The 24,470-nt window shown below is 63.7% G+C and overlaps 3 protein-coding genes across 4 annotated transcripts; all 3 read left to right on the forward strand.

The window, feature by feature from the left end:
• Positions 1-3,486: 3,486 nt before the first annotated feature.
• Positions 3,487-5,527, forward strand: PRR35 (proline rich 35). Its single transcript, XM_079946326.1, has 2 exons — positions 3,487-4,608; positions 4,874-5,527. The coding sequence occupies exons 1-2, from the start codon at positions 3,515-3,517 to the stop codon at positions 5,493-5,495; spliced, it is 1,716 nt and encodes a 571-aa protein (XP_079802452.1). The 5' UTR covers positions 3,487-3,514; the 3' UTR covers positions 5,496-5,527.
• A 2,533-nt stretch (positions 5,528-8,060) lies between these two features.
• Positions 8,061-8,651, forward strand: NHLRC4 (NHL repeat containing 4; the record flags this gene model as incomplete). The annotated part of the gene is made up of 1 exon (XM_079945443.1): positions 8,061-8,651. Exon 1 carries the CDS (start codon positions 8,280-8,282, stop codon positions 8,649-8,651), a length of 372 nt encoding a protein of 123 aa, XP_079801569.1. The 5' UTR covers positions 8,061-8,279.
• A 1,649-nt stretch (positions 8,652-10,300) lies between these two features.
• On the forward strand, positions 10,301-23,099 carry PIGQ (phosphatidylinositol glycan anchor biosynthesis class Q; the record flags this gene model as incomplete). 2 transcript variants are annotated; one of them, XM_079945596.1, is made up of 11 exons in its annotated part: positions 10,301-10,437; positions 13,822-14,520; positions 16,333-16,464; positions 16,606-16,726; positions 18,240-18,366; positions 18,675-18,828; positions 18,962-19,073; positions 19,667-19,747; positions 20,297-20,411; positions 21,929-21,990; positions 22,822-23,099. In XM_079945596.1, 11 exons carry the CDS (start codon positions 10,301-10,303, stop codon positions 22,972-22,974), a joined length of 1,893 nt encoding a protein of 630 aa, XP_079801722.1. In that variant the 3' UTR covers positions 22,975-23,099. The 2 variants fall into 2 exon arrangements, with proteins under 2 accessions (XP_079801722.1, XP_079801723.1); XM_079945597.1 differs by having other exon boundaries at positions 10,308-10,437; positions 16,678-16,726.
• Between the last annotated feature and the right edge of the window lie 1,371 nt (positions 23,100-24,470).

Here is a 24,470-nt window from a genome sequence, read left to right on the forward strand (position 1 = left end):
GGCTCTGTTCTCCAAGGTCCCCCTGTCCCGGGGCTCAGCCCAGAGGCCCTGGCTCAGGCGGAGGGGCTGTCAGGGGCCAGAGCCCTGCCCTGACGGATGAGTGCTGACGGCCCCACTCCCTGCGTCCTCGGCCGCTGACACCCCATCACACTGCTGCGGGGACCCCGGGAGACCTGGCTGCCTCTGCGCACCCCCGCGGCAGCCTGCAGGCGACGGGGGCGGGGACGGTGCCAGGAGCCCCTCATTCGGCAGCACACCTGCGTCTCCACTCTCGGCTCCGCCGCGACGCTACCCGTCCCTGCCCTGCTCTGGTGGCGCCACTGGTGTCACCGGCCACGGCTCCATCCAGGAGTTGTCGGCGCGGCGGAGACTGCTGAGCGGGTCCCGGGCGCGCGAGGCCGGTGAGTGCGCGGAGGGGGCGACTGTGGGCAGGGAAGTGGGAGAGACGGGGGGGGGGGGTGCACCTGAGGTGGCCGGTGGGAGACCGCTTCCGGCGCTCGCGCCCCCACCCCCACCGCGAGCCCGGGTCGGAGGTCGCTGCGCCCCCCGGAGCCCGGCGCCGTGGCGCACGCGCGGCCGCTCCCGCCGCCAACTTCTGTAGGTGCGAGTCGGCGTCGGGGGGACGCGGTCCGTGGCGGAGGCTTCGGGGACTCGCTGCCTAGTGAGTGACCGCAGACCGCGTGGGGGCCGCTCCTCAGTTTCCCAGGCCGGAGTCCGAGTTGCGCCCCGAGAGCTTGTGCGGGTCCCGCGGGGTGCGGGGTCGCGGCAGGCGCCGGGCGGGGAGGGGCGCCGGGCGGGGCGGGAAGTTCCCGCGGGGTCCCGGGGCCACGCGCTGACTTATCGGGGCGCCGCAGGTTCTGCTCCGTCCGGGGCGCAGGTACGGCGGGCACGGGGCGGCGGCGGGTCGGAAGTTTGGGGGCTGCGCGGGGCCCGGCAGGGCGTGAGGGGCGCCGGGGTGGCGGGACGCCAAGCTTGTCGGGGCGCGGGCGGGGCACCCCCAGTCCCCACGTCCCCCACTTAGCGGCGTCCAGGCTCGGCGCACCGGGACCATCAGGGCGCAGCAGCCCCATCCTTGTAGGAGGGCGCCCTCCGGGCTCGGCTGTGGAGGGAAGGGGGGAGGGAGTTGGGGTCTCGACTTCAGCCGAGGAGGAGCCTGGTCACTTCCTCTGCACCACGCCCTGTGGGGTGCTCCCAAGTCCCAAGGGCGCCAGCCGGGATGGGTGAGCTATAATCAATCCCCTGGTGGCTGGTGGTGGCTCCAAGCACTGGGTGCCCCCTCTCCCACCCTGGGGTGAGGCCTCCTGCGCCTGGCCTGCCACCAGTTCTGCCCCAGACAGGGAAAGGTTAGTGGGACCAGGTGTATGCGCAGGCACACTGCGGGTGCAGGCCGCCCTGGGCACACGCACCCAGTCACGGGTTGGGACACATGTGCGAATGAATGTGCCTTTGGGGGTGTGTGCTGCTGTCTGGGGGTGTCTTCTGCTTGTGCACAAGCACGCTGGGCAGGTGCCAGGTGTTCTCTGGGCCCCTGTGGGGTCAGCAGGTGCTGAGATGGCTCCCAACCAAGCCCCCCCCACCCCAAGCCAGATGACTGATCTGAAGCGGGAGCACAGGAGGGGCCCCTCGCCCCCTTAGTCCAGAGGCCTAGGAGGAGCCCCCCCAGTTCAGGGGTCTGGCTGGGAAGTGGGGTGGGTGGTGGCACGAGGCAGCACAGCTGTGTGGCTCCCAGGGCTGGGTGATCGATGGCCCCAGCACAGCCGCCTCCATCTCCAGAGCACACACACCCATTTGTCATCTGTATCTTGGGGGGGTGGGGGGCAGGGATGGGGCCTGCCTCTGCACCCACCACCAAGTCCAGGGAGTGTCTGCAGCCCCTAAGGGAGCCCCAGTTCCTCTCCTGGGCACAGCCGCCTCCTCCCAACCATGCACTCCTCTTGGAGCCCTGTCCCCTCCCCGATGTGGACATCCCTGCACAAGCTAGTCACTTAGCCTCTGCTCACCCTGCCCTCCACACTCTAGCCATGGCCATGCCAACCCCACCTCCACAGGGCCCATCTGGACAGGCAGCCCTCGCCACCCCTGTGGCTGTTTCCATAATGGGGGTGCCCATCCAGTGTTTGGGGGCAGCAGACATGACTGCCTGCCATGTACAGAGCCCGAAGGCCAGTGGGGAGGACGGCCTGCTCCCAAAGGCTGCCCAGCTACCCCAGCCCTGCCCTGCTCAGTGCCCTGGCCGTCCCTGAACCCCGGGAGCAGGGCAAGTGTACATGTGTCTACATCCGTGAGTGACTGTGACCCTGTGTGTCCTCGGGTGTGCGTGTGTGTGTGTGCATGCGCCCTGTGCCTGTTCACACCCCGGCCGTGCCGAGTGCATTCATGTGTACAGTGACCCCGTCCACTCTGAGTGGAGTGTGAGCCTCGTGTGCCTGGGCCCCTTGCATTTTGGTGGCCGCCCTGCTCTCTGTTCCGAGTCAGCCCAGCCGTGCAGAGGTGGTCCCTCCAGGCGCTGAGTGAGGAGGGCTCAGCGGGAGCTGTACGCTTGTGTGCACACACTCGCTGAGCACCCGGCTGAGGCGCACACTGGGGCGGTGGACAGCCCAGGTGGCAGCCCAGATGGAGTGCAGAGCGGCTTCTGAGCAAGCGTGCGGGGGCATGGGGAGAGGAGGGTCTTGGCCAAGCTCGGCCGCTGCAGGCTCGGCTGCCGACCTGCCGGCAGCCACCCAGATGGAGCCAGGCTGAGCAGGTGGCTGTGCCGTGAGGCCATGCTGGACATCCACGCCCCCCAGCCTGGCCTGGCCCATGCAAGGCTGGCCCCCTCAGAGACCACAGTGCCCACCCGACGCCCTGCAGAGCAGGGACACTGTGTAAACAGGCGCTCAGAACCTCTGCTGGTTTCTCATCTCACGGCTCTTATCCTGGCTTTCCCGCGGGCAGGAAAGTCTCTGGAGGGGTTAAGACAAGGAAGGGCCGTGTCCCCAGGAGTGAGTCTGGTCATACTTGGCTTCCTCCAGTCACTCACCCAGTGCCCGTGGGGTAGACGGAGACCCGGGCTCTGCTGGTGTGGGGGAGATGGGCGTGGATGGAATCACACCAGAAATGGGCCTGCTGGGGACTGGCCAGGCCTGAGGGGAGAGATGCGTGTAGGGTCAACCAATAAAGTACAGGACTTAAGCTTTAATTTCGGATGAACAACAAATAATTTTTTTAGTGCACATTCCAAATATTGGCTAGGTCATACTCATACTAAAAAAGTATTTCCCGTTTACCCGAGTCCCATTTACCTGGGCATCCTGCATTTTTTCTGCCGTGTGTCTGCTGACCCTACAGAGAGTGAGGCAGGGAGGCCACTTCTGCTGGCAGAGGCCAGGGAGGGGGAGGGGGCGGGTGCCGGTGCCTGGATGCTTAGCCTTGAGCTGTGACGGAGGGGAGGGGGCATCGGCCGGGGCGGCTGGCAATGACCGAGGCCCTGTCCGCAGGTGGCCATGGGGCCGGGGCTTGCCCGTTAGCAGCTGCCATGTCCGGAGAGGCAGGCTCATGCCGCCTGGGCCCCGGGGCACGGGCCCGGGCGAGGAAGCCTAAGAAGCCACACTATATCCCACGGCCCTGGGGCAAACCCTACAACTACAAGTGCTTCCAGTGCCCTTTCACCTGCCTGGAGAAGTCCCACCTCTACAACCACATGAAGTACAGCCTCTGTAAGGACTCCCTCTCCCTCCTGCTGGACTCCCCCGACTGGGCCTGCCGCCGGGCATCGGCTGCGTCCCGGCCACGTGCACCCACCCCAGGCCACCCCGCAGATTCCTCGGACCCCATGGACCCCAGCGGCCGGCCCCAAGGAGCGCTGGACGCTCCCGCCACGCCCGACCACATGGTCACCGATGTCCTCTCCCTGCGCCGCTGGGTTGGGGGCCCCAGGCCAGGGGCCGAGGGGTCCCCAGAGACACTGCTCCCTGAGGCCAGGGACTCCCAGAAGGGTGCAAGCCTCGGTGGCCTCCTGGCCGAGTCGTGGAAGCCGGGGAGGGGTGGGGGCCCGAGGAGCACGTCCGGGGTGGACGTGCCTGCCACGGGCCCTGAGAGCAGTGTCCCCTGCTACCCCCCGCCCACCCCCGGGGAGTTCCCTGAGGCCCAGAGCCTCCACCTGTCCCTGCTGGGCGTCAACTACCCTCTCGGCCCGGGCCTCTTTTCCTACCTGGGGCCCTCCCTGGCCGCTGCCGCCCACGTGCCCTTCCTGGCCTCAGCCAGCCCCCTACTGCCCCCGGCCACTGCCTTCCCTGCCCCACAGCCCCCAGAGCGCCCGGCCCTGGTCCCTCGCCTGTACTACCCCCTGCTCCTGGAGCACAGCCTGGGGCTACCGGCAGGCAAGACTGCCCTTGCCAAGCCCTCCGCCCCCCCCAAAGGGCCCCCCGAGACTCTGGTCCCTGGGCTGCTGAAGTTGCCAGTGCCTGGGCTGGGTGGGCCCTGGCCCCGTGGTGCTCTCAGGGACCCGGGGAAGGAGGGGGGGCTGGAGCGGGCTGCCCAGAGCGACCCCAAGAGGAAGCTGGCCCTGGGAGGCAGGCCAGAAGCCCCACAGGACCCCTGCAGCAGGATGAAATTCAGTTCCCAGAGCAGGTGGGTGTCAGGGGCCCCAGTCGTGGGGGTGTTAGGAGAGGTGGGAAGAGGGCTGGGGGGGAGGGTGGCTGGGCCCCCAGCTGGAGCTCAGTCACCAGGAATAGGGGCTTCAGGCCGCAGAGGGGAGACTGAGACCAGAGAGCCAAACTGTCCTTCCTTCTGGGGTTCCGAGGCCCTAGGCCAGGGCGCCAGGCTGGACAGGGGCGTGAAGGGGGTGGGGCACTGTGTGCGCAGCACAGCCTCCTGACTGGCTTCTGCCCCCCAGCCTGAGGACCGGCCCCTCCGTGATGCTGTGGCCTGAGGACAAGGAGCTAAGTGACCTTGAGAGCCCTGGTCCTGCGGCCCCCCTGCCCCAGCAACCGCTGGGCCTGTTGCTGGGGGGCCCTGGGCACGTGGGCGAGGACCTGACTCGGGCCCTTGGTGACTGTGCCAGGGTGGAACAGCGCCTGGGCCAGTTGGCGCCTGCTGGGGGCCTGGCCCCGCGGCCTCTGCGGGAGCAGCTGGGGAAGATCCGCCGGGAGCTGCTCACCATCCACCAGGCGCTGGAGCGGGCCGTGCGGCCACCTGACACTCCCCTCGACCTCTCTGTGAAACGGGCACCCACCAAGGGGCATGAGGTGCCCCCAGGGCTCTGGGGGCAGCCGGAGCTGGGCCCCATGCTGGTCCGGGGGACCCCCAAGCCACCCGGCATGCTGGCAGCCCAGCCTCTGTCCAGCCACACCACCAAGTGTGAGGCTGACTCCAGTGTCCCTCCACCGGGTCTTCCCCTCCAGGCCCCAGAGGACCCTGTCCTTCCTGGCAGCTGGGGCACCCGTGGTGGGCCTGGGGGCTCCTGGCCCCCTGAGGCTGTCCCTGGCCTGCAGAACCCCACGGGTGCCGAGGTCTGACCACAGCCCCTGCTGCCATCTCTGTCCTTAACAGACAGGGGCCCTTCTCCAACCCCATGCCTGCTGCCTGGCCCCACACCTGCCCCAGCATGCCCGTGGACAGACCCCACCCGCCATGGCCATACCCGTCTCTGGGGCCACACAAGTACAGCAGAGGGTCATGGCTCTTTAGTGATCACAGTTGTGGACATTAAAATGGAAACCACCTTCACACCCCGTCTGGGCCTCCTTCATCCCTCGCTGGTCTAGCGTCACCTTCTGCAGAGATGTCCCCAGACTGAGCGTCAGGGGGGCAGTGTCCAGACCTCCTCTTGTGGACTGGGCCCTCCCTGGGGGGCCGGAGTCTGGGGAGAGAGTGGGGAGCTTTCTATGGGGGGGGCAGAGTGGGGCGGGGGGAGGCAGGTAGGTGTGCACGGTCTCAGCCCTGGTCAGGCCTGTGTTTCTGCACATGGGCTGTGGGCAGGGACCCCTGGACATGCTTCAGCCCCCATCTGGCAGGACAGGCCTAATGTCAGATTCATGCAGGAGGCCGCTCCCTCTGTGGTTCAACGGTGCCCCCACATTCTGTGGCCCAGGGCTGTTCGCCCAGCGTGGCCTCCGCTGGGCCCCTGCCAGCCCCTGCAGCCACGATAGGCATCGGTGGCCTTCACAGCTCGCTGCCTCCCTCCCAGCGCGACCAGACTTGGCTTTTCCCACAGGCGGGGGTGGGGGGTGGGGGGCAGGCGGGGAGGGGTGCCCGGGGGACCCTCGGACCCAGCGAATCACTTCTGTTCCTGGGAGCTGGCCGCACCTCCACGCCCACCCAGCAATGGCCCCAGGGAGGGCAGTTCCTGCCTGTGCCTGGCTCCCCACGCTGGGCCAGCCGGGCTGGGGCCAGTCGGATCAGGACCTGCGGCCGCCCCATTAACCGCACCGGTAGCAGATAGCATCGCCGCCCGCCCCTCCGCAGTGTCCAGAGCTGGGGTGCAGGCGGTCAGGTAGGGAGTGCTGTGGGTCACAGACACGGCTGACCCCCACCTTCCAGGGGCTTCCTGGAGGGGCTGTGGGCTGAGTCAGGCGGTGTCTGGAGAATCCCCAGGTCCTGAGTCTGAGGGAGACCCACCCCACCTTGACCTCCCGTTAGCACCCCTACCTGGCTACCGCACCCCGACTTCTTATCACCCAATGGACAGACATAAGCCTGACCCTGCTGGCAGGCTGGTGCAGGAACAGGATCAGAGAGACAGGACCCAACCTGTCTAGTCTGTGGGGGTGCAAGATGCAGCCCCTGGAGGCCCCCGCCCTGGACTCTGGTGAGTGACCCAGCCAGCAGGTTGGGGGCACAGCCCCTTCCCCCAGGTCCTGAGATTTCAGTCCTGCTGGAGGACGGAGGCGGTGCTGTCTCCTGAGACAGCAGGTGGTGGAGGCCCTGGGCCCCCTGGGGAGGGTGGGCTGAGAGGACCGTGAGTGCAACCAGCTGTGCAGGGGCAGCGTGAAGAATGTCCCAGAGGCCAGAGTAAAGGCCCCGAGGCAGGAATGTGGCAGCACTGGAAGGTACGTGGTGGGGTCAGCAGCTGAGTGATTGGACTCCTTAGAGCCTCCTTGGGTGCTGCTCAAAGGTGGCCCAGCCAGAGCTCTGCCTCCCTGCCCCCCTTCCCCCCTTCCCCCCCTCCTCTGCCAGGTGGCTCCTCCCACCCCCTCAGGCTCTGGTTTCCAGCAACAGAGCACGAGCCCCCCCAGGTAGGAGACCCCTCCCCACAGCCAGAGAGGCCTAGGAAAGGACTCCTGCTTCACCCCTCAGGAGTTGGAAGTCTCCAAGGGCTGTGTGGGGCAATGGGCAGGGGCTTGGGCTGCCCCCAACAAGGGCCACTTTCCCTGTCTGGAGAAAAGGTTCTATGGGCGGAGGCGTTTGAGAAACACTGCTCATCTGTCACCCCTCCCCCCACCTCGGACACCTAGACGCCCCTGAGCTCATTCCGGCCTCAGAACAAAACCCACAGCAGCCCTCCTGGGTCATGTGTCTCCCAGAATTGTGTTCAGGGACCGCATCTGGGAAAATAGGGCCCAGAAGCACGGCTGGAAGTCGGGACCTGGTGGAACAGAGTCAAATTTGTAAAACAGGAGGAACCAGCACCGCCGGGAAGTGTGCAGGGGGTCCACTGTCACACTGCTTGGCACATGGTGGGGTGTCGTTTCTTTTGCAGCCCCAAACTTGGCCCAGTTGGAGGACTGGCTCAGAGAGGCTGAGGCTGTGATGTCCGCCTACCGGCCAGCTCTCTGGCCTCCTACCCTGACCTCCTGGGCCTCCCCCACCAGCGGGTCAGCCACGTCCCAGGGACCACGCCTCACACTGGACCTGCCTGGAGACCCCACTCACTCCTGGTGGCCCCGGCTGCTTGGGTGGATCCCAGTGCCCGCAGGGGCTGGGGCCTGCACTGCTCCCCAGATGGCCTGCTCTTCCTGACGGCTGGGACTGCACCCTGCATCCACGTGCTGGACCTCTAGGGACGCTCCATCTGCCACCTGCCCTGCCTTGTGCCAGGGGCCAGGGCCTTCGTGACGGAGGACGTGGCTGTGACAGCTGCTGGGCTCGTGGTGATCAGTGACCTGGTCCACAGGGCTGTCCGTGTGCTGCAGCACACCGTCCGAGCCCCTCAAGGCCGCTGGGTGACAGTGGGCACGTTCTTGGCCCCCAGGGGGCTAGCTGTGGACACCCTTGACCACCTCTTGGTGACAGACTACGTGCCCGGGGCTGTGCACAGCTTCACACTGGGCCCTGCCTTGGAGCCACTGGCCCCCGCCTCCATGCTGGGCCTGGAGGGCCCCTGCTGGGTGGGTCTGGGGCCCGATGGGGGCCTGGCTGTGAGCAAGGAGTTTGGGGACGTGTGGCTGTTTGGCAGTGCCCGCCAGCCCCTGTGCTCCCTGGGGGACCTGACTGGGCACCACTTTGGCAGCCCAGCAGGCGTGTGCACCAACGCAGCGGGCAGTGTCATTGTGGCGGACGAGCAGCGGCACCAGGTGACCCTGTTCCCCTGGGCCAGGGCGCCCATCTGCCTGGTGTCCGAGGGGCTGAGGTGGCCCCTGGGTGTGGCCTGTGCGCCCCAGGGCCAGCTCATGGTGGCGGATGCAGAGGACGGCTACATCAAAGTGTACCAGTCCTACTTGGAATTCGCCTGATCCGGTGGGCTTGAACGGGAGCAGCCCCTCACTGTGCATGGGTCCAGCCCCCGGAGTTTGGACCACGACAGGAGGAATGTTCAGGGTTTGCAGGGTCCTCCAGGGCTGCTGGCCATGCCTTCCTGACCTTGTACATTTGCTGACACTCCTGAGCACTGCTGTCGGGCCCGGGCCTGGCCTCCTGTCTTCCTCCTGGAGAGGATTCAGACTTGGTCCACAGCCTGGATCAGCTGCCTCCCAGCCTCCAAGGCCCAAGAGGCCTGCGCTTTGGGGCTGGCAGCTGAAGTCTGGAGATCTTCAGCGTGTTGGGCCAGCTACCAGCACTTACCCAGGCAGGATCTCCCACCAGGTGCCGCAGCCCCAGCCTCCTAATCAGACAGAGGCAGGCAGGGAGGGTGTGGCTGGGCGGGCAGGGCCGGGCTGGGCTGGGCTGGGCAGCCTGGGCAGGGGCGCGGCCCTGCACTGTCCACCATTTTCAGAGGTGCCCCAGGTGCCAAGCCTCCTGAAGCTTCTCTGGGCCCAGCTGAGGTAAGGGGGGAGCAGAGGAGGGGCCCCCCCCAGAGGTGCCCTGGGGTGACACATGGCTGGGTTGGAAGCCTCCATGCTCCTGGTCCACTTCTCCCATGTGACACTGTCTGAGCCTTCATTTTCTCCACTGCAAATGAGGATCAAACAGCTCCAAGCTCATGGGTGGGGTTGCTGGGAGAGTTCCGGGCAGTGGTCAAGTGCAGAAGAGCCTTCCTGTGAGGACAGACTCCTGCTGCTTAAAAATAGCAGGAAAATGAGGCCGGAAGGGGTAGGGGGTGTGTGGGATTACTCTGAGTCAGGAGCCCAGCCAGGCTCCTAGTTCCAGTGGGTGGTCTTCAGGGGAAAGGGCCAGTGCCTAGTCCTGCCCCTGGGGGCTGGTGAGGGGATGGTCTCAGGGGTCTGTGGTTTAGGCCATTGCCTGACAAGGTCCCCTCCATATGTCCCAGCCCCTGCAAAGGTGGGGCAGTATTAAGTGGGTCAGTGTAAGGAAGTGTGTGGGGCAGGTGCTCTGTAAACTTTAGTAGTTGCTGCTGGTGCTAGGGGTATTGTCCCCTGGAACAGGAGGGGCCAGGGACGCCTCCTGACCATCAGATCAGATGGCTTCAGACCCTGGTCTGGCCCTCCAACCTTCGTAGCTCACTTGGCCTCTACAGGGACTAGGGTGCAAAGGGGCCAGTCTGGGGCTGGGGTGGCAGCTTTTTCTGGGACCCTACCCAGGGCCTGGGGATCCTTTCACCCTGGGATGGTGGAGACAAGATGAAGTCTGGGACCCTCAAATGTCAGGTCTACTGGATCCCTCAGATGAAGAAACCAGGCATGGGGGAGGTTTGGTGGCTGTGGGAAGGTGGGGAACTGGAAGGCAGGGGTGTTGGGGACACTGTGGGTAGACTGGAGGGGGAACAAAGATGCTGCGAGGGGGACAAGGACATGGGGGACAAGGACGTTGTGCACAGGGCATGGGGAGGACAAGGACGCAGTAGAGACAAGGGCGCTGCGCGCACGGGCCACCGGCTCTGGCGACCGGAACGTTGCGTGCACGGAACGCTCGGGCGAGGGCCGGAGGGCAGCCCGGGTGCCTTTGGGGCCGGACCGTCGCGCGGCAACGCCGGGAGCGGACGGAAATGGGGCTCGTGTCCCGCGGCGCCGCCGAGGCGGGGCTGGGGGCGGCGAGTGCTGTTGACCGCCCGGGCCCGCCTGACGCGGTCCCCAACCCCACCCCGACCCCGCCAGCTGAGGGCGCGGACCCGGGGAGCAGCCGGTGAGCAATCGGGGGGCGGGCCGGCGTCCTTGCGGCGCGACCTTGGGGAGCCGACCCCGCCGGGCTGTGGGCCCCGACTCTTGCCGCGGCGGCCGCGGAAGCAGGGCCGGGAGCCCGAGGGTCTCCGGAGCCTCCTCCCGGAGGCGGCGCAGGCCTTTTGCCTCTCGGAGCCTCTATTTCCTCATCTGTAAAATGGGGACGCCGCCGGCCGCCGGCCAGGGTGGGCCTGAGACTTGGGAGGGCAGTGAGGACCCACCAGCCCCTGCAGGAGCCCGCCCTCCCAGCCCCACGGGCCGCGTGGATGCCCTGGCGGGGAGTCTGGACCCCCGCCCTGTGGGGTGAAGGGCGGCCGGCCGGTTCCCTCTGGCCCACCCCAACCCGGGTCCCTCTGTGGACCCTTTGGAAGGGCATTCATGGTCAATGGAACTGGCTGTCAGAGCTTTACAGTTGTTCCTGACTGCAGTACAGGGCAAAAACCAGAGCCTGTGGGGAAGAGCATTCTTTACTGAATGCCTGTTGTTTTTTAAACACAAACACATGGAGTAACAATGAATTCTTGTGAGCTACTGAGGAGCAGTGACCAGGAGGCTCCGCAGAGGATGGTTTTAGCCATTTAGATGTCCCTGGCCAGTCATAACTGGGCTTTTGCTCTGAATCAGGTCTTGTGGAGGATGACAGGATGTCCACTTCACAAGGTAGATGGTTGAGTTCAGGTTATGTGGGGAGGGTCGTTCTAGTGACTGCATGCCCTGACTGATCTGGAATGGGCTGGGTCACAGGGAACCAGGTGTCATTCATAACAGAGGCAGCTTTCCCAGGCCTGTGCCCTTGTTTTTATCACAGTCTTTAAAGATGCACACGGCTGCGTGTTACTGCCCCGCTTTCTCCCATCTGCACCTCTGCTATCGATTGCCTCCTCTTTCATCTTTTCCTGGCTGTCTGATCTGAGCAGACTTCTTTGTGTTGGTCACTCCCAGAGGCTGAGGTAGTGGTGGGGATGGGAACTTACCCCGTGATTTAAGAGTTCTCTCTCACTACCCCATAGATGGGAACACCAACCTCTGCCCTCCGCTCTTCCCCAGACATGAGGAGCTTTTTTTTTTCAAGGTAAACTTTGTAGATGAAGCATAAAACACACAAAGAAAGTGCACAGATCGTATGTGTACAGCTCAGTGAATTTTCTGAAAGTGAACCCACCGTGTAACCAGCTTCGCCCAGAGCATCTGCTCAGTGTTAGGCCAGTTGTGTTTATTTTCTGACAGTAGCTCTGGGCAGTTTTCCTTAGCTCCTGTGAAAGAAGTCCCTGAGCAGGGTGTGATTGTGCCATTTGGCTGAGCTGGTGGGTCCCGACAGGGTGGTGCTGAGAGGCTTGGACCATGATGGCTGGTCCCCTATGGTGGTCACCAAGCGAGATGTACTGGGATCCTCACAGGCAGAATTGCTCTGTGTCTCTCACGATGCCCGTGCAGAAGTGTCAGGAAGACAAGGTGGTCCTTGATGCCCTTGCTGATGGCCACAGGAACTTAGCCCCGGGGCTGCCTTTGGGCTCCAGGCTTTCCCCTGCTGACACCCATGTTGCCTGCCCTCTCTGGTCTCTGGGGGGGAGGGGTATTTGGGAGTCCAGCTGCTGCTGGACTCAGAGGGATGCTTTTCAGTCAAAACCCACAGGTGGGAGAAGCCTCGCCCCTCCAGCCCCACTCTGGACTGCAGGGGAGGAAAGCGGCTTCACCAAGTTGCCTTTTTTTTTTTTTAATTTATTTATTTTTTGGCTACGTTGGGTCTTCGTTGCTGTGGGTGGACTTTCTCTAGTTGCAGCGAGTGGGGGCTACTCTTCATTGTGGTGTGTGGGCTTCTCACTGCGGTGGCGTCTCTTGTTGCAGAGCGTGGGCTCTAGGCGCGCAGGCTTCAGTAGTTGTGACACACGGGCCTAGTTGCTCCGCGGCATGTGGGATCTTCCCAGACCAGGGCTCGAACCCGTGTCCCCTGCATTGGCAGACGGATTCTTAACCACTGTGCCACCATGGAAGTCCTACCAGTTGCCTCTTAAGCCCTGGGCATTTGAGGCTCCTCCCACAGCCCCCCTGATCCTCAGGAAAGGGCTCCCTCAATGTCGCACCTCCCCAACATGTGTGTCCCTCTCTCTCCCCCTCTCTCCAAGGGCCTGTTGAGCACTGGGGCCTGGAGGACCAGGCTCAGTCTGAGGCCTGTGTCCCTCCCTCAGGTGTATCTCCAACTTGGGGGTCTTAGCTCAGGGCAGCTTCTCTGCCCTTTGTGCTGACACAGTGGGGTCGTTAGTGTCTAGGAAAGGGCGAGCTCCAAGGTGAACCCTCACCAAGGTGAACCTCCTGCCCGTCAGGCCCTGTCTAGGAGGGCTCAGGTGGGAAATGAGTTGCTTGCTGAGAATCCACATCCGCAGTGAGCTGACTCCTGTGCAAGGCAGGGCTCACAGTCCCACAGGATTCAGGAATTGCAGCTGCTTGGGGATGTTATTGCTGCTCAGAGGTCCTGGGAAGGCTGGTGTCCCCTCAGCCATTCTCCAGGGCTGGAGAACTTCTCCCACCCCCATTTCTAGAACACTGCCTGGTTGCGGGAATAGGTAGTCCTGAAGGAGGTGCTCAGCTGTGACAAGAGGATGGGGCTCCCAGGGAAGGATGGGCACAGCCGCAGGCTGGAGGGTTGGGATAGAAGCAGAAGCCCCATGGAGCTGAACCTGTTCCCTGAGCACCAAGGCTCCCCCAGGGGGCTCACTGGGAAGGGAGGTGGGCTTTGGCACCAGGCATGTCCCCAGGCATCTTCTGGCGCACCTGTACCAATGCCCACAGCTGCCAGCGGTGTGGACGCATCTGATTTCCCTCAGCTCAGCGGCAATTTGTTTAAATGTTCATCTTTATTCTTGCTAGCTTAGTAAGTAAATCACGGTTTGTTAGATATTTAAATTACTTTAATTGTTAATGAGATTGTAGATTTTTCCATGTGCTACACATCAGAAACTAATCAGTTCCCTAAAAACAAAAATTAAACCCTTGTGCTCACCCCGGCACAGCCTGTGAGTGGTGCTGAGCAGGTCACGTGACCTCACCTGTATCAGCCTGCCTGTGTCTGGAGTGGGGAAGCGTTGCCCTGCCTCAGGGTAGGAATGGGAGTGGCCTGGGCCTGTACTCACAGCAGCCAGGGGCAGAGATGGACAGCTGGGCCCCCCTGCCAGCCTCGTGACCAGACCCAAAGCTGGTTGCCCCCACCTATGGGCCCAGTGGCCACGTGGATGTGTCTGTCAGGGCCACCTGTTGGCCAGGACCTGCAGCCCTGGCACTGCCAGCCACCCCGGGTCCTCGGGGCACAGTGGCACCGGCAGCAGCTCTGAGCTGAGCCCCTCCTCTCTTCCAGAGGCCCCGGCATGGTGCTCAAGGCCTTCTTCCCCACGTGCTGTGCCTCGGCGGACAGCGGCCTCCTGGTTGGACGGTGGGTCCCGGAGCAGAGCAGTGCCGTGGTCCTGGCTGTGGTGCACTTCCCCTTCATCCCCGTCCAGGTCAAGGAGCTCCTGGCCCAGGTGCAGCAGGCCAGTCAGGTGGGCGTGACTGTGCTGGGCACCTGGTGCCACCGCCGGCAAGAGCTGGAGGAGAGCCTGGGCCACTTCCTGGAGGGCCTGGGCGCCATCTTCTCCCACAAGCCCTGGTTCCAGCTATGCCGGGAGAGAGGCAGCAAGTCCTGGAGCTGCAAGGCCACCCACTGGCGGGGGCCCGCCTCCCCTGCCGCCTCCGGCGAGGACCAGGTCATGCTTATTTTCTACGACCAGCGCAAGGTGCTGCTGTCCCAACTGCACCCGCCCATGGCCCTGCCCGACCGCCAGGCTGGGGACACCACAGCCAGCGCGGGGGGCCTGGCTGCTGTCTTTGACACAGTGGCGCGTAGCGAGGCACTCTTCCAAAGTGACCGGTTCGATGAGGGCCCCGTGCGGCTGAGCCACTGGCAGTCGGAGGGCATGGAGGCTAGCATCCTCGTGGAGCTGGCCAAGTGGGCAGCAGGGCCTGTCTGCCTGTTTCTGGCCTGCCTGCTGTCTCTCATCTCAGCTGCCAGCTCCTGTCGGTAGGTGCCCCTTGGCCAGGCAAGGGAGAGTTGGGCCCCTGAGGCCTAGGCCCACCCCTTGGTGTGCAGGGATCATGGAGGCCCAGATGGCCCGTCTGAAGCTTACCGCTGCCCCCTGCACCCCTGCTCTCATCCCACGCTCCCTCCGCACTGTAGCTCAGAGGATACCCTAGTGGTGGTTTCTGTTCTGGTGTCCCTCGCTCCTGTGGCAAAGCTAGGCTTCCTGGAAGCCCCTGTGGTTGCGTGGGACACACTGAGTAGGGATACATGGTGACCCTCAGACAGCTCAGGTCCCTGAAAGGAGAATTAGATGATGAACAGACCGGGTTGTTGCCGCGCAGCGGCCACTGTTTGCCTTGCTGGCAAGTTGCTTGTCCTGCAGACCCACAGGCCCACCTGCTTCCCTGGCCCCGACCTCGCAGGAGAGGCAGCCCTGGGAGGCTGTGGGACAGCATCCACTTGCTGTCTGTGGGGCTGGGGGCGTGGTCCCCAGCCTGGGCCGCTCTCTAGAATTACCGGAACACTCCTGGCTGCGGGCCTGGTCAAGGGATTTGTAAAAGCCCCTGGGGGCCCTGAGGATGCTGGGGCAGCACGTGGGTGTTCTGGCGAGTTAGCCACAGGACCCTCTCTCTATGAGAAGCCACCTCCCTGGTGGTACCACCTGGTATGGGACAACTGTGCTGCATCCTGAGGTCCAGGGTTTCGACTGTCAGGTTTGGGGACTGGCCTCGCCGGCTCACCAGGGGCTCTGGGAGTGCTCGGGCCTGTCCCTGCAGAGAGACCCCAGCAGCTACGTGTGCACACCACCTTGGGCTGTGGGGGCTGCTGGGTATCCTGTCGTGAGCGGTGGGTTTCAGAGCTTCACAGCCCCTTGGAATGAATCGTGTGAAAGTGTGTCTGGGCCTGCGTGCAACTTTGGGAAGAGAAATTCCTTTTGTCAGCTCTCAAAGAAAGCAAGAAAGGTTATGAACCGCTTGAGTGCCCCGAATCCCGATCTGCCCCTTAGGTAGGCAGGTGCTGGCTGTTGGCGGAGGTCAGGAGCCCTGTGACGTCCATGTGGGGCATGGCTGTTGCTGCCCAGGGCAGGTGCAGGTGCTGCCCAGGGCTGGTCTGAACCTCGGGGAGACCCTGCATGGGGGTCTCTGCAGCCCATGCGAGGCTGCCTTCCACTGGACTGGAATGGGGGGTGCAGTGCAGACCACACTTCACTCTTGGAATTGGGTCAGAGTGGCTTGGCTGAGGACAGAAGCTTCAAACCTTCAAGGTCAAGACCTCCTTCCTCCCGAGGGCCTGAGCGTGATCATCTGGCAGCTCTGCACTTTGCACGAGCCCTTTAGGTCCCTCCTGCCGGCAGTGGGGCTCTGGGTGGGAGCTAGGCTCTGAGTTGCCATTGGACGCTTTGTCCATCTTTGCTTGAGAACATCTCCCCTCAATGCCTTCATGTCTGTGAAGTGTCTGGTTCTTTCTTTGCTGCGTGAGAGATAATTCTCGTTGAGCAGTCAGGTCAGCTGAAACCCTTGACACGGACACGCGTCCGGCAGGCACTCAGCTTCAGTGCCTGGAGTCAGCACCTTGCGTTCCCAGTTGATGTTTGTGAGTGACCGCAACCCCCGCTGGGCTGCCCACCTGGGTCCTCCCCCCGTGTCCCCGCCCCGCTGAGTTCAGGAGTGTGGCTACTGGTATTTGGGGAGACCAGGGCCCTTCCTCTCTGCACGTTGAGGGATATTGGCCACGGCTGAGACGGCCCTCCCTCCCTGGTGGGCAGAAGAACCCCAGAGACCCGGAGGTCCATCCTTCTCCCCTCCTCCGCAGGGTGTTCAAGCTGTGGCCACTGTCCTTCATCTGGAGCAAACTCTCCACGTGCGAGCAGCTCAGGCACCGGCTGGAGCAGCTCACACTCATCTTCAGCACCCGGAAGGCTAAGAACCCCGCCCAGCTGATGAGGTGCGGGTCCTGCCCTGGTCTCCTCCACAGTGGCCAGACGCGCCACGGGCCCAGCCCCTTCCCCACAGCAGGCCTGCCCAAGCTGACCCTTTCTGGCCACGCCATCCTCACCACTCGCTCCTGTTGGACCCCTCCTTCCAGGAAGGCCAACATGCTTGTCTCTGTGCTCTTGGATGTGGCCCTTGGCCTCACGCTGCTGTCCTGGCTCCACAGGAAGGACCTCATCGGGCAGCTGGCTGATGCCCTCATCCCTGTGGCTGACGTGAGTTGGTTGAGGTGTACTTGAACACCTGTTTCCCAGGGTTGGGGGGCAGGACCCTTCCTGGGGGCAGCAGAGCCCCCTCAGCCAGCCAGAGCAGCTCACCCCTGACCCCAGACAAGTCCCCTAGGAGCTGCTGTGTCTTACAGAATAGGTGGGGCTGTGTAGACCTGGGCCCTCCAGCTCCTGGCCTCTTCCTGCAGGTGGCCTGTCTGGAGCCCCCTTGTGTTGGAGACTTTTAGGGGGAGCCACCTCCCTGCCAGGCTCAGTGTCATGGCATCCCCATTGCCTCCCCACCGTGCATGACCATTTCTGCTCTCCTGGTTCTTCGGGGTGGCTCACTTTTGGCCTGGGCGCTCTGCACAGTCAGCATCACAGAGACCTTGTGTGCGTGCCGGTGTCTGTGTGGTCGAGCTCAGCCTCCCACCCTGATGCCTGCACCAGTTCTGTATCTCCCATGCTGAGAGCCAGAGGCACCAGCTCATCGGCTGTGCTCCTGAACTTGCCCTGCACAGTCTGTGCGCCGCTCCCAGGGCCTGGGCACCGCCCCAGCCTCCTCTCCCTTCCACAGTCATCCTCCCACTGTCTGTCCGTGCTGGCTCTGAGCCTTCATCTTCTTTGCCTCCTTCAGAGGCCCTGTCACTTCTATTGGGAGATTGTCTTCTTGCCTAGGGCAGCCCCTCTGGTCCCTCAGTGCCCCACCCCCCCTCCCCCTCTGCCCAGGCCTCTGTGGGGCTCCTGGCCCTGGGTGTGGTAGAGCCGCTGCGGCCTGGCTGCGAGGTCCTTGTGGACTCAGCTGCTGCCTGCTGTCATCAGCGTCCAGGCACAAGTGTGCACTGGGCCTGCTTGTGGCCAGGCCAGGACCCTGCAGGCAGGAGCCCCTACAGGCCAAGAGTCCCATAGCTTCTCAGGGAAGCCTGGCCCAGGAGGCAGGAGGGTGCTCTGCCTTTTGGCCAGCTTCATCCTAGGCCTCCCTTTTGCAAAATTGCTCAGAAATATAAATATTTAATTTAAAAATGAAAGCCTCTTCCTGACGCCAAGCTCTTATCCTTTAAATATTAAATAAGGTCTATTTATAAAGAACATTCTGTTCCCCTTCTCACTGCTCCTGACACGGCAGAGGCCTTCACCCAGGGTTGGAAAAGGCCTGCATTGGTACGTGGGAGGGAGTTGGCAGACTCTGGGGCAGGGATGTCGGTCCTGTGGCCTCAGTGTTGGGGATGAGGCCAGGAGTCCTGCAGGCCTGCCTCCCAGGGCTGGCACAGCTTTCCTCCTGGGGCGGCCAGGACAGTAGTTGGCCTCCCTGCTTGCTTGTGAGGGTCCCTGTGCTATCTCTGGTCCTCACTTGACATTGTTCTTCCCTCTGCGGGACCCTCCAGCACCCACCTCCTCCCTGCCCGCCTTCTACGGGGGCCCCTGATGGGCTTGACCCCCTCACTCTCACTCAGGGTCACCCAGATGGGTAACTGGGGTGGGGCCAGTTGATGGACGGTGTGGCCCTCATGTGTCCTCGCAGCACGTGGCCGAGGAGCTCCAGCATCTGCTACAGTGGCTGATGGGCGCACCCGCTGGGCTCAAGATGAACCGGGCGCTGGACCAGGTGCTGGGCCGCTTCTTCCTGTACCACATCCACCTGTGGATCAGTGAGTGCCAGCGGTCAGGCGGGCCGCCTCGGGGTTTCACCCAGCCCCACTGACCCGCACTTTGGCTCCTGAAGCCCGTGCCCCCGGGGACATAGACCCTGGCTGAGGGGGTGCAGTGGGGCCCAGCCAGGCCCTGTCCCCTTGGTCTCTGCTTCCTGTTGACCCAGCATCCCATGTGTGGAGCCTTGCTATGCTGTGCTGGCCACTCACAGTTTCCAGAAGCTTGGGGCAGCCATCCTCATGGTGGGCTTGGGGGGGACCAGGACCTCCCTGGGCTCCCCCCTCAAGGCTGACCCCCATCCCACCAGGCTACATCCACCTCATGTCCCCCTTCATTGAGCGCATCCTGTGGCATGTGGGCCTCTCAGCCTGCCTGGGCCTGACGGTCGCCCTGTCCATCCTCTCAGACATCATAGCCCTCCTCACCTTCCACATCTACTGCTTCTATGTCTATGGCGCCAGGTGGGTGTGCACCCCCCCACTCCTGCGGGCTGACCCAGTGCAGCCCCCCGAGCCCTGGGCACCACAGACAGGCTTCCGGGGCCGGGTGGGCATGGGGTCACCAGCCCAGCTCTGATGGTACCACGTCCTGCAGGCTATACTGCCTGAAGATCCATGGCCTGTCCTCACTCTGGCGCCTGTTCCGAGGGAAGAAGTGGAATGTTCTGCGCCAGCGCGTGGACTCCTGCTCCTATGACCTGGACCAGGTACCGGCTCCAGCTCCAGTCCAGCTGCCCCTTCCGATGGGCCGGTGCAACTGCTCAGGCACCACAAGGGGCAGCCTCACTCCTGTTTTGCAGGGCTCCGGGGTGTATGGGGAGCTGCAAGGGGTAGGGTGTATGCAGGACCTCAGACAGGGCGAACCTTGCCCAGGCGGGGATGGACCCTGCTCTCAGGAGGCTGCGGGGCTGCAGGTGCTTAAGGTGACCTTGCACAGGGCTTGGCTCTGGCTAGTCCCATTAGCTTGCTCAGACCTGACACAGGGACCCTGAGTGCTGCCTTCCAGGGCACGTTTTTTGCTGCCTAATTTTCACCACCCTCCTGTCTTTAGTGTACGGGCTGTATACCCTGTCAGCTGGTCTCCCCAACCCCTGTCACCCCATGTGTCACCGGGTCTGGAGGCAGGTGTCCCTCCCAGTACTGGAGAGAGCTGTCCTGAGTGGGCTTCCCCAAATGGTCTCAGGAAGCTGGCAGGCGTTCCATCTCTGCTCAATTACAGGACGGATTTAGTGGGATGGGTATCGGGTGTGCCCAGTGCTGGCAGGGCTGTCGCTGATGCTGGCATCCTTTCTCCCTGTAGCTGTTCATCGGGACCTTGCTGTTCACCATCCTGGTCTTCCTTCTGCCCACCACGGCCCTGTACTACTTGGTGTTCACCCTGGTGAGCCAAGTGCTGTGTACCATGGGGGTGCTGGGCGTGTCACCTGGCCAGTGGACCTAGCCCACAGTGCGTGGAGTGGTGACTGCTAGCAGCTGTGGGCAGGTCGTCCATCCCTGCCGGCCACATGGGGTGTGGCTGTTCTGGACTCTGGGCAGTGTGTGCTGGCCCTGGAACAGGCAGGGGTCCCACCCGCGGGGGACACCACCCACTACTGCTCTGGGACACGCATCTGGGTTCACAGAGGGCAGGGGTCTCCCGTGTTATGGGGGAGGCGAGCACAGACAGCAGGAGGGGAGTGGCCCCCGGGTGGCTGGGCTGAGGGCCCAGTGGCATGTTTCCCTGGGTTGGAGCACCACCTCCTCTGACCTGGCAGCAGGGCAGACCGCTCCAGCCTGTGGCTTCCCTGCCTCCTTGTGCTCAGGCCTCAGGTTCAGGGCGGGGGTCCCTGCCCTCCTCTTGGGACCCGTCAGGCTGTTCTGCTCAGGGGCATGCAGTGTGGCTGTGGCCACAGTCCCAGGTCAGAGACCCTGAGCACTGTCTGTGATGCAGCTCCGGCTCCTGGTGGTCGCTGTACAGGGCCTGATCCATCTGCTTGTGGACCTCATCAACTCCCTGCCACTGTACTCACTCGGCCTCCGGCTCTGCCGGCCCTACAGGCTCGCAGGTAGGTCTGCATGCTGGCTAGGCGGCGCACCTGCGGGCCCTGGATGCAGCCGTGTGTGGGGCGGGCAGGGAGGACAAGAACCTGGTCCCGGGGCCTGAGCTGGAGGGAGAGGCTCCCTGCCCTCAGGTTCAGAGGCCACATAGGCAGCCCTCAGCCTCCCCTGTGACGAGTGTGGACGTTTGCTCTGAGGTCTGTCTGCAGTAGTCCTGTAGGTGGTGCCTGAAAGTGGCTCAGAAAAGACGTGTCTCGTGTGGTTGTGTGGAGCTGTGTGTGCCTGCTGGTGCCTCTCCTCCTGGAGGGGACCGGCCAGGGTGGAGGACGCCGGGCTGGCCAGAGCTGTGTGACAGGCGTGCCTCCCGCCCCGCCCCCAGCAGGCCACCACCTGCGGGGACAACACGCACCAGCTCAGCTGCTCCTGTCATCCCCTCTGCAGGTGATGCCCCTGTTTGCATGCTGACACCAGCCACGGGTTGGCCAGATGCCCCTGACAGGAGGCTGTCCCCACTGCAGGCCTAGGGAGGCCCGACCCAACTGGTCACTGAGTTGTGGGTTGGCTCATCCGGTTCAGGGGCTTTGAACATAACAGGAAACTTGAGGAGTTGCTGGCACGGCCCCAGAGCTGACCAGCATGCCCAGGAGCCCCTGGACTAGTTTGCAAATGGCAGCTCGGCCGCACGCCAGAGTTCACGGCTGCTGCTCCCAGCCAGTTCCGAGTCAGAAGACATGAATGTGCATGTTCCCTGGGCTTTGGGCCTTGAGTCTGCCCGCTGGATGGCCTCAAACCCTCTTTCCAAGCCACGTTCTCCACAGACCCCCAGGTGGCCCAGGCCAGGGGCCCATGTGTAGTGCTGCCCATGCTCCCTGGTCCCCCAGCCCCCACCCACACTTCAGCACGCCTGGAAGCAGGCAGGTGGAGAGCCTGGACCCGGCACCTTCCTCTCCCAGCCCTCAGCTCACAGCTAGAGCAGAGTCCTTTTAACTTGACATAAAAGGCCACAGATGCCGCCTCTTCTCTCCACCGAGTTTGCCTTGGGGCCTCTTCATCAATTGATAATTAGCTCCTGTTTCTCCTTTCAAGACCTTCCGCCTTGGGAATCCCCAGGCTTGAGAGCCCACACTGCAGGCCAGAGTGTGGTGGGTCCCTGAGTCAGCCGTGCACACAGCAGTTGGAAGGCACTGAGATGCCAGCAGGGTGCCCACCACCCAGCAAGTGCCTCGTCCACTCTGGGAAAACCCCTGTCCTACTCAGAAAGCAGCACAACCTGCCCGCTTTTCCCCGCCTGCTAGACCCGCAGCTTTGGTCTCTCAGTGCAGTTCTGCAGGAGGCCCTGACGAGGGCCAGGCTGCAGCTCAAGGAGGCAGATGGGAAGGACGGGCTGGAGAGGCGAGCTGCTGCCCGGGCAGCCTGTAGCCCTCGGAATGCCGCTCGGAGCAGGAGCGCTGGTGGGGGCGGCCTGCAGGGCCCTGGGAGCCCTGGAAGGCCACCCTCCCTCACGGGGACCTTGCTCTCCTTACAGCCGGGGTGAAGTTCCGAGTCTTGGAGCACGAGACTGGCAGGCCCCTCCGCCTCCTGATGCAGGTAAGGCCTCCACACAGCCCTCATGCTGTTGCCCGCCATGAGGCCACCCATGTTCTGAGGCATGTTCTGTGGCCGCCCTGGGTGTGGGCCTCACAGGCCTGGGTGAGGTGCAGGCAGGAGGGCCCAGCAAAGCTGAGGGGTGGGGCCCGGGGGAGACTCGCCCACCCCCACGGCCTCTGGGCACCATGAACCTCTGTGCCTGGAACCTCCCCCAGCAGGGCCCATATATGGGGTCCCGTATGCTGTGCCAGACACCCTCAGCCACCCAGGGCACCTGCCTGCTGGGCCTGCATCCCTGTCTCCTGCCCTGGGCCCCCGGGCTCTCCTTCCAGGCAGAATAGCAGAGACTTGGCAAAGGCCTCAGGACACGCCTGAGGCCTACTCTGTTGAGCTCCTTTATCTTAAGCAGTCTGGGGCCTGTCTAGCGGGAGGGAGCAGGCCAGGTGCCGGTGTTGCTGAATGCAGGTGTCCGGTTGGCCTGAGGGGAGAAGTCAGATGCTGAGGCAGCTGGGCCCTGTGTGGTTTTCTCGGGAGTGTCCTGAGTCCCACTTGAGGAGGCTCCAGGGAGCTGAGTGAGTCTTGGAATGGAGGGGTCGGTGCCCCGCAGCCGGGCCAGAGCGGAGCCCGCCTGACCGTGGCCCAAGCCTGCCTCCCAAGCCGCTCACCCTGACCCCCGTGTGCCCCAGGTGAGAGCGCATCTGGCACAGAGCTGGCCCTGCCCCATGGTTGTCCAGCCCAGGGACCCCCCACGCAGGCCTGCCGGTCCTAGAGAGCTGGACTCCCAGGGAGTTGGGGGCTGTGTCCCGCTGACCGCTGCCCTTGTGCTTCCAGATAAACCCCCTGCCCTACAGTCGCGTGGTGCACACCTACCGCCTCCCCACCTGTGGTTGCCACCCCAAGCACTCCTGGGGTTCCCTGTGCCGCAAGCTGTTCTTCGGGGAGCTCATCTACCCCTGGAGGCAGAGAGGGAACAAGCAGGACTGAGGGGCCCTGGCCACCAGCCGGCCCAGCACCACCTCCTGCCAGGGTGTCAGGGTAGCACATGGTCCTGCTCTTTGCCTTCCTGCCCCTGGTTGCCTGGGGCCTCTGCAGGCCCTGCCGGGGCCCTGCCTGCCACATCTCCTCCTGTCTCTGAGGTCGTGGGAGTAGTGAGCAGGAGGATGCGGGAACGGCCAGCCAGGCCAGTGGCCCACGCTCCAGCACCAGCACATTTGCCTCGGGAACCCCCTGCTGACCTGTTGTGATGGCACGGTTAACCTGGTGCGCACCGGCCCCCCAGGCCTATCCAGAACCCCCGTCCTGCCCCCCACCCCAGTCTATACCCAGACCCTAGGAGGGGGTGCAGAGCCCTGCCTCTGCCCACCATGCCCGTTCCCAGTGGGGTGGGCTGGCAGGTCTTTCTGGCTGCTCATTGGCGCCCCATCCTATCATGACGTGGAGGGGATCCTTCCCAGGGTGCACTCAAGTGTCCTTGAGACTCTGGCCCCCAAGCATCTCCTTCTCTGGGGGATGCCCTCCTGGGTCCCCAGTGCCTTCCAGCTGTCTCAGTGGAGCTACCGCCAGCCAGTCTGGGGGATCCAAGCCACTGCTGAACCCCAGCGCAGTCCAGCAGCTCCAGGAACCTGGGCAGCAGCGCCCCTCACGCCCTGATTCGCATAGGGCTTACTTGTTGATGCTCCTGGAGAGACTGCTCTGCAGGAGGAGCTGCCCTCAGGGCTTTGGGTGTCCCTGTGTGAAGCCAGGCCACATGGGGTGCCTGGAGCTGTCAGCAAAGACCCACGCACCCGGTTGCCCCGTTCCTGCCCTGTACCCCTGCAAATCTTCCATCTCGCTCACCGGCTTCTCCTGGGCAGATGCTCCTGCAGCCCCCAGGGAGGGGTCCTAGCACTCAGGCTGCATCTCCTTGCTGGCCACAGGCAGAATCTGAGTGTGGGTGTGAGCCCCAGAATCCCCAGGGGGAGGAAGCCTCAAGATGCGGTTGGCGTCACATACGGTGTGTCATCGTGGAGTTGGAGATGTTCATGCTGTAGGCAGCGGGGCAGCGCTCTCTGTCCATCCCAGGCACTTGGGACTGTCCACTTCTGCCACCCACGCTCCTTGGCTGTGGGCCACAGTGGGAGGGGGCCTGGAGGAGTCCCCACCAGCCCAGGGTCGGGCAGGAGGGGTACTGGCTCTGTCTTTTCTGCTGGGACAATAAAGCCTCCCACATATTTGGAGTGTGCGCTCTGCCTTCCCATCACCACGTGGGCAGTGGGTCTGGGGAGGCGCCCCTTCTCCTGGGGTGGCGGGACAGCTGGCCCCCACTTTTTGTCTTGAGATGATTACCATGCCTGTTTCCTGTTTGTTGCCAAGCTGCGGGGCACTGGGCTCCCTGTCCCCTAGAGCAGGCCTCTTTGCAGGTCTGGTGTGTGTGTACGTAGGCTCTGGCCTCTTGAAGATGTCCTCGTGTGGATGGATGGACCCAGGGCCACTTGCTTTCC

The sequence above is a fragment of the Stenella coeruleoalba genome (genome assembly GCF_951394435.1).
Source record: "Stenella coeruleoalba genome assembly, chromosome: 15".
Lineage (NCBI taxonomy): Eukaryota > Metazoa > Chordata > Mammalia > Artiodactyla > Delphinidae > Stenella > Stenella coeruleoalba.

What these genes read in the sequence shown, in the direction of transcription:
- PRR35 (XM_079946326.1), top strand. Translation starts at nt 3,515, where the DNA reads ATGTCCGGAGAGGCAGGCTCATGCCGCCTGGGCCCCGGGGCACGGGCC. An exon ending in AAATTCAGTTCCCAGAGCAG is followed by an intron (nt 4,609 to 4,873) that starts GTGGGTGTCAGG and finishes TCTGCCCCCCAG; the next exon opens with CCTGAGGACCGGCCCCTCCG.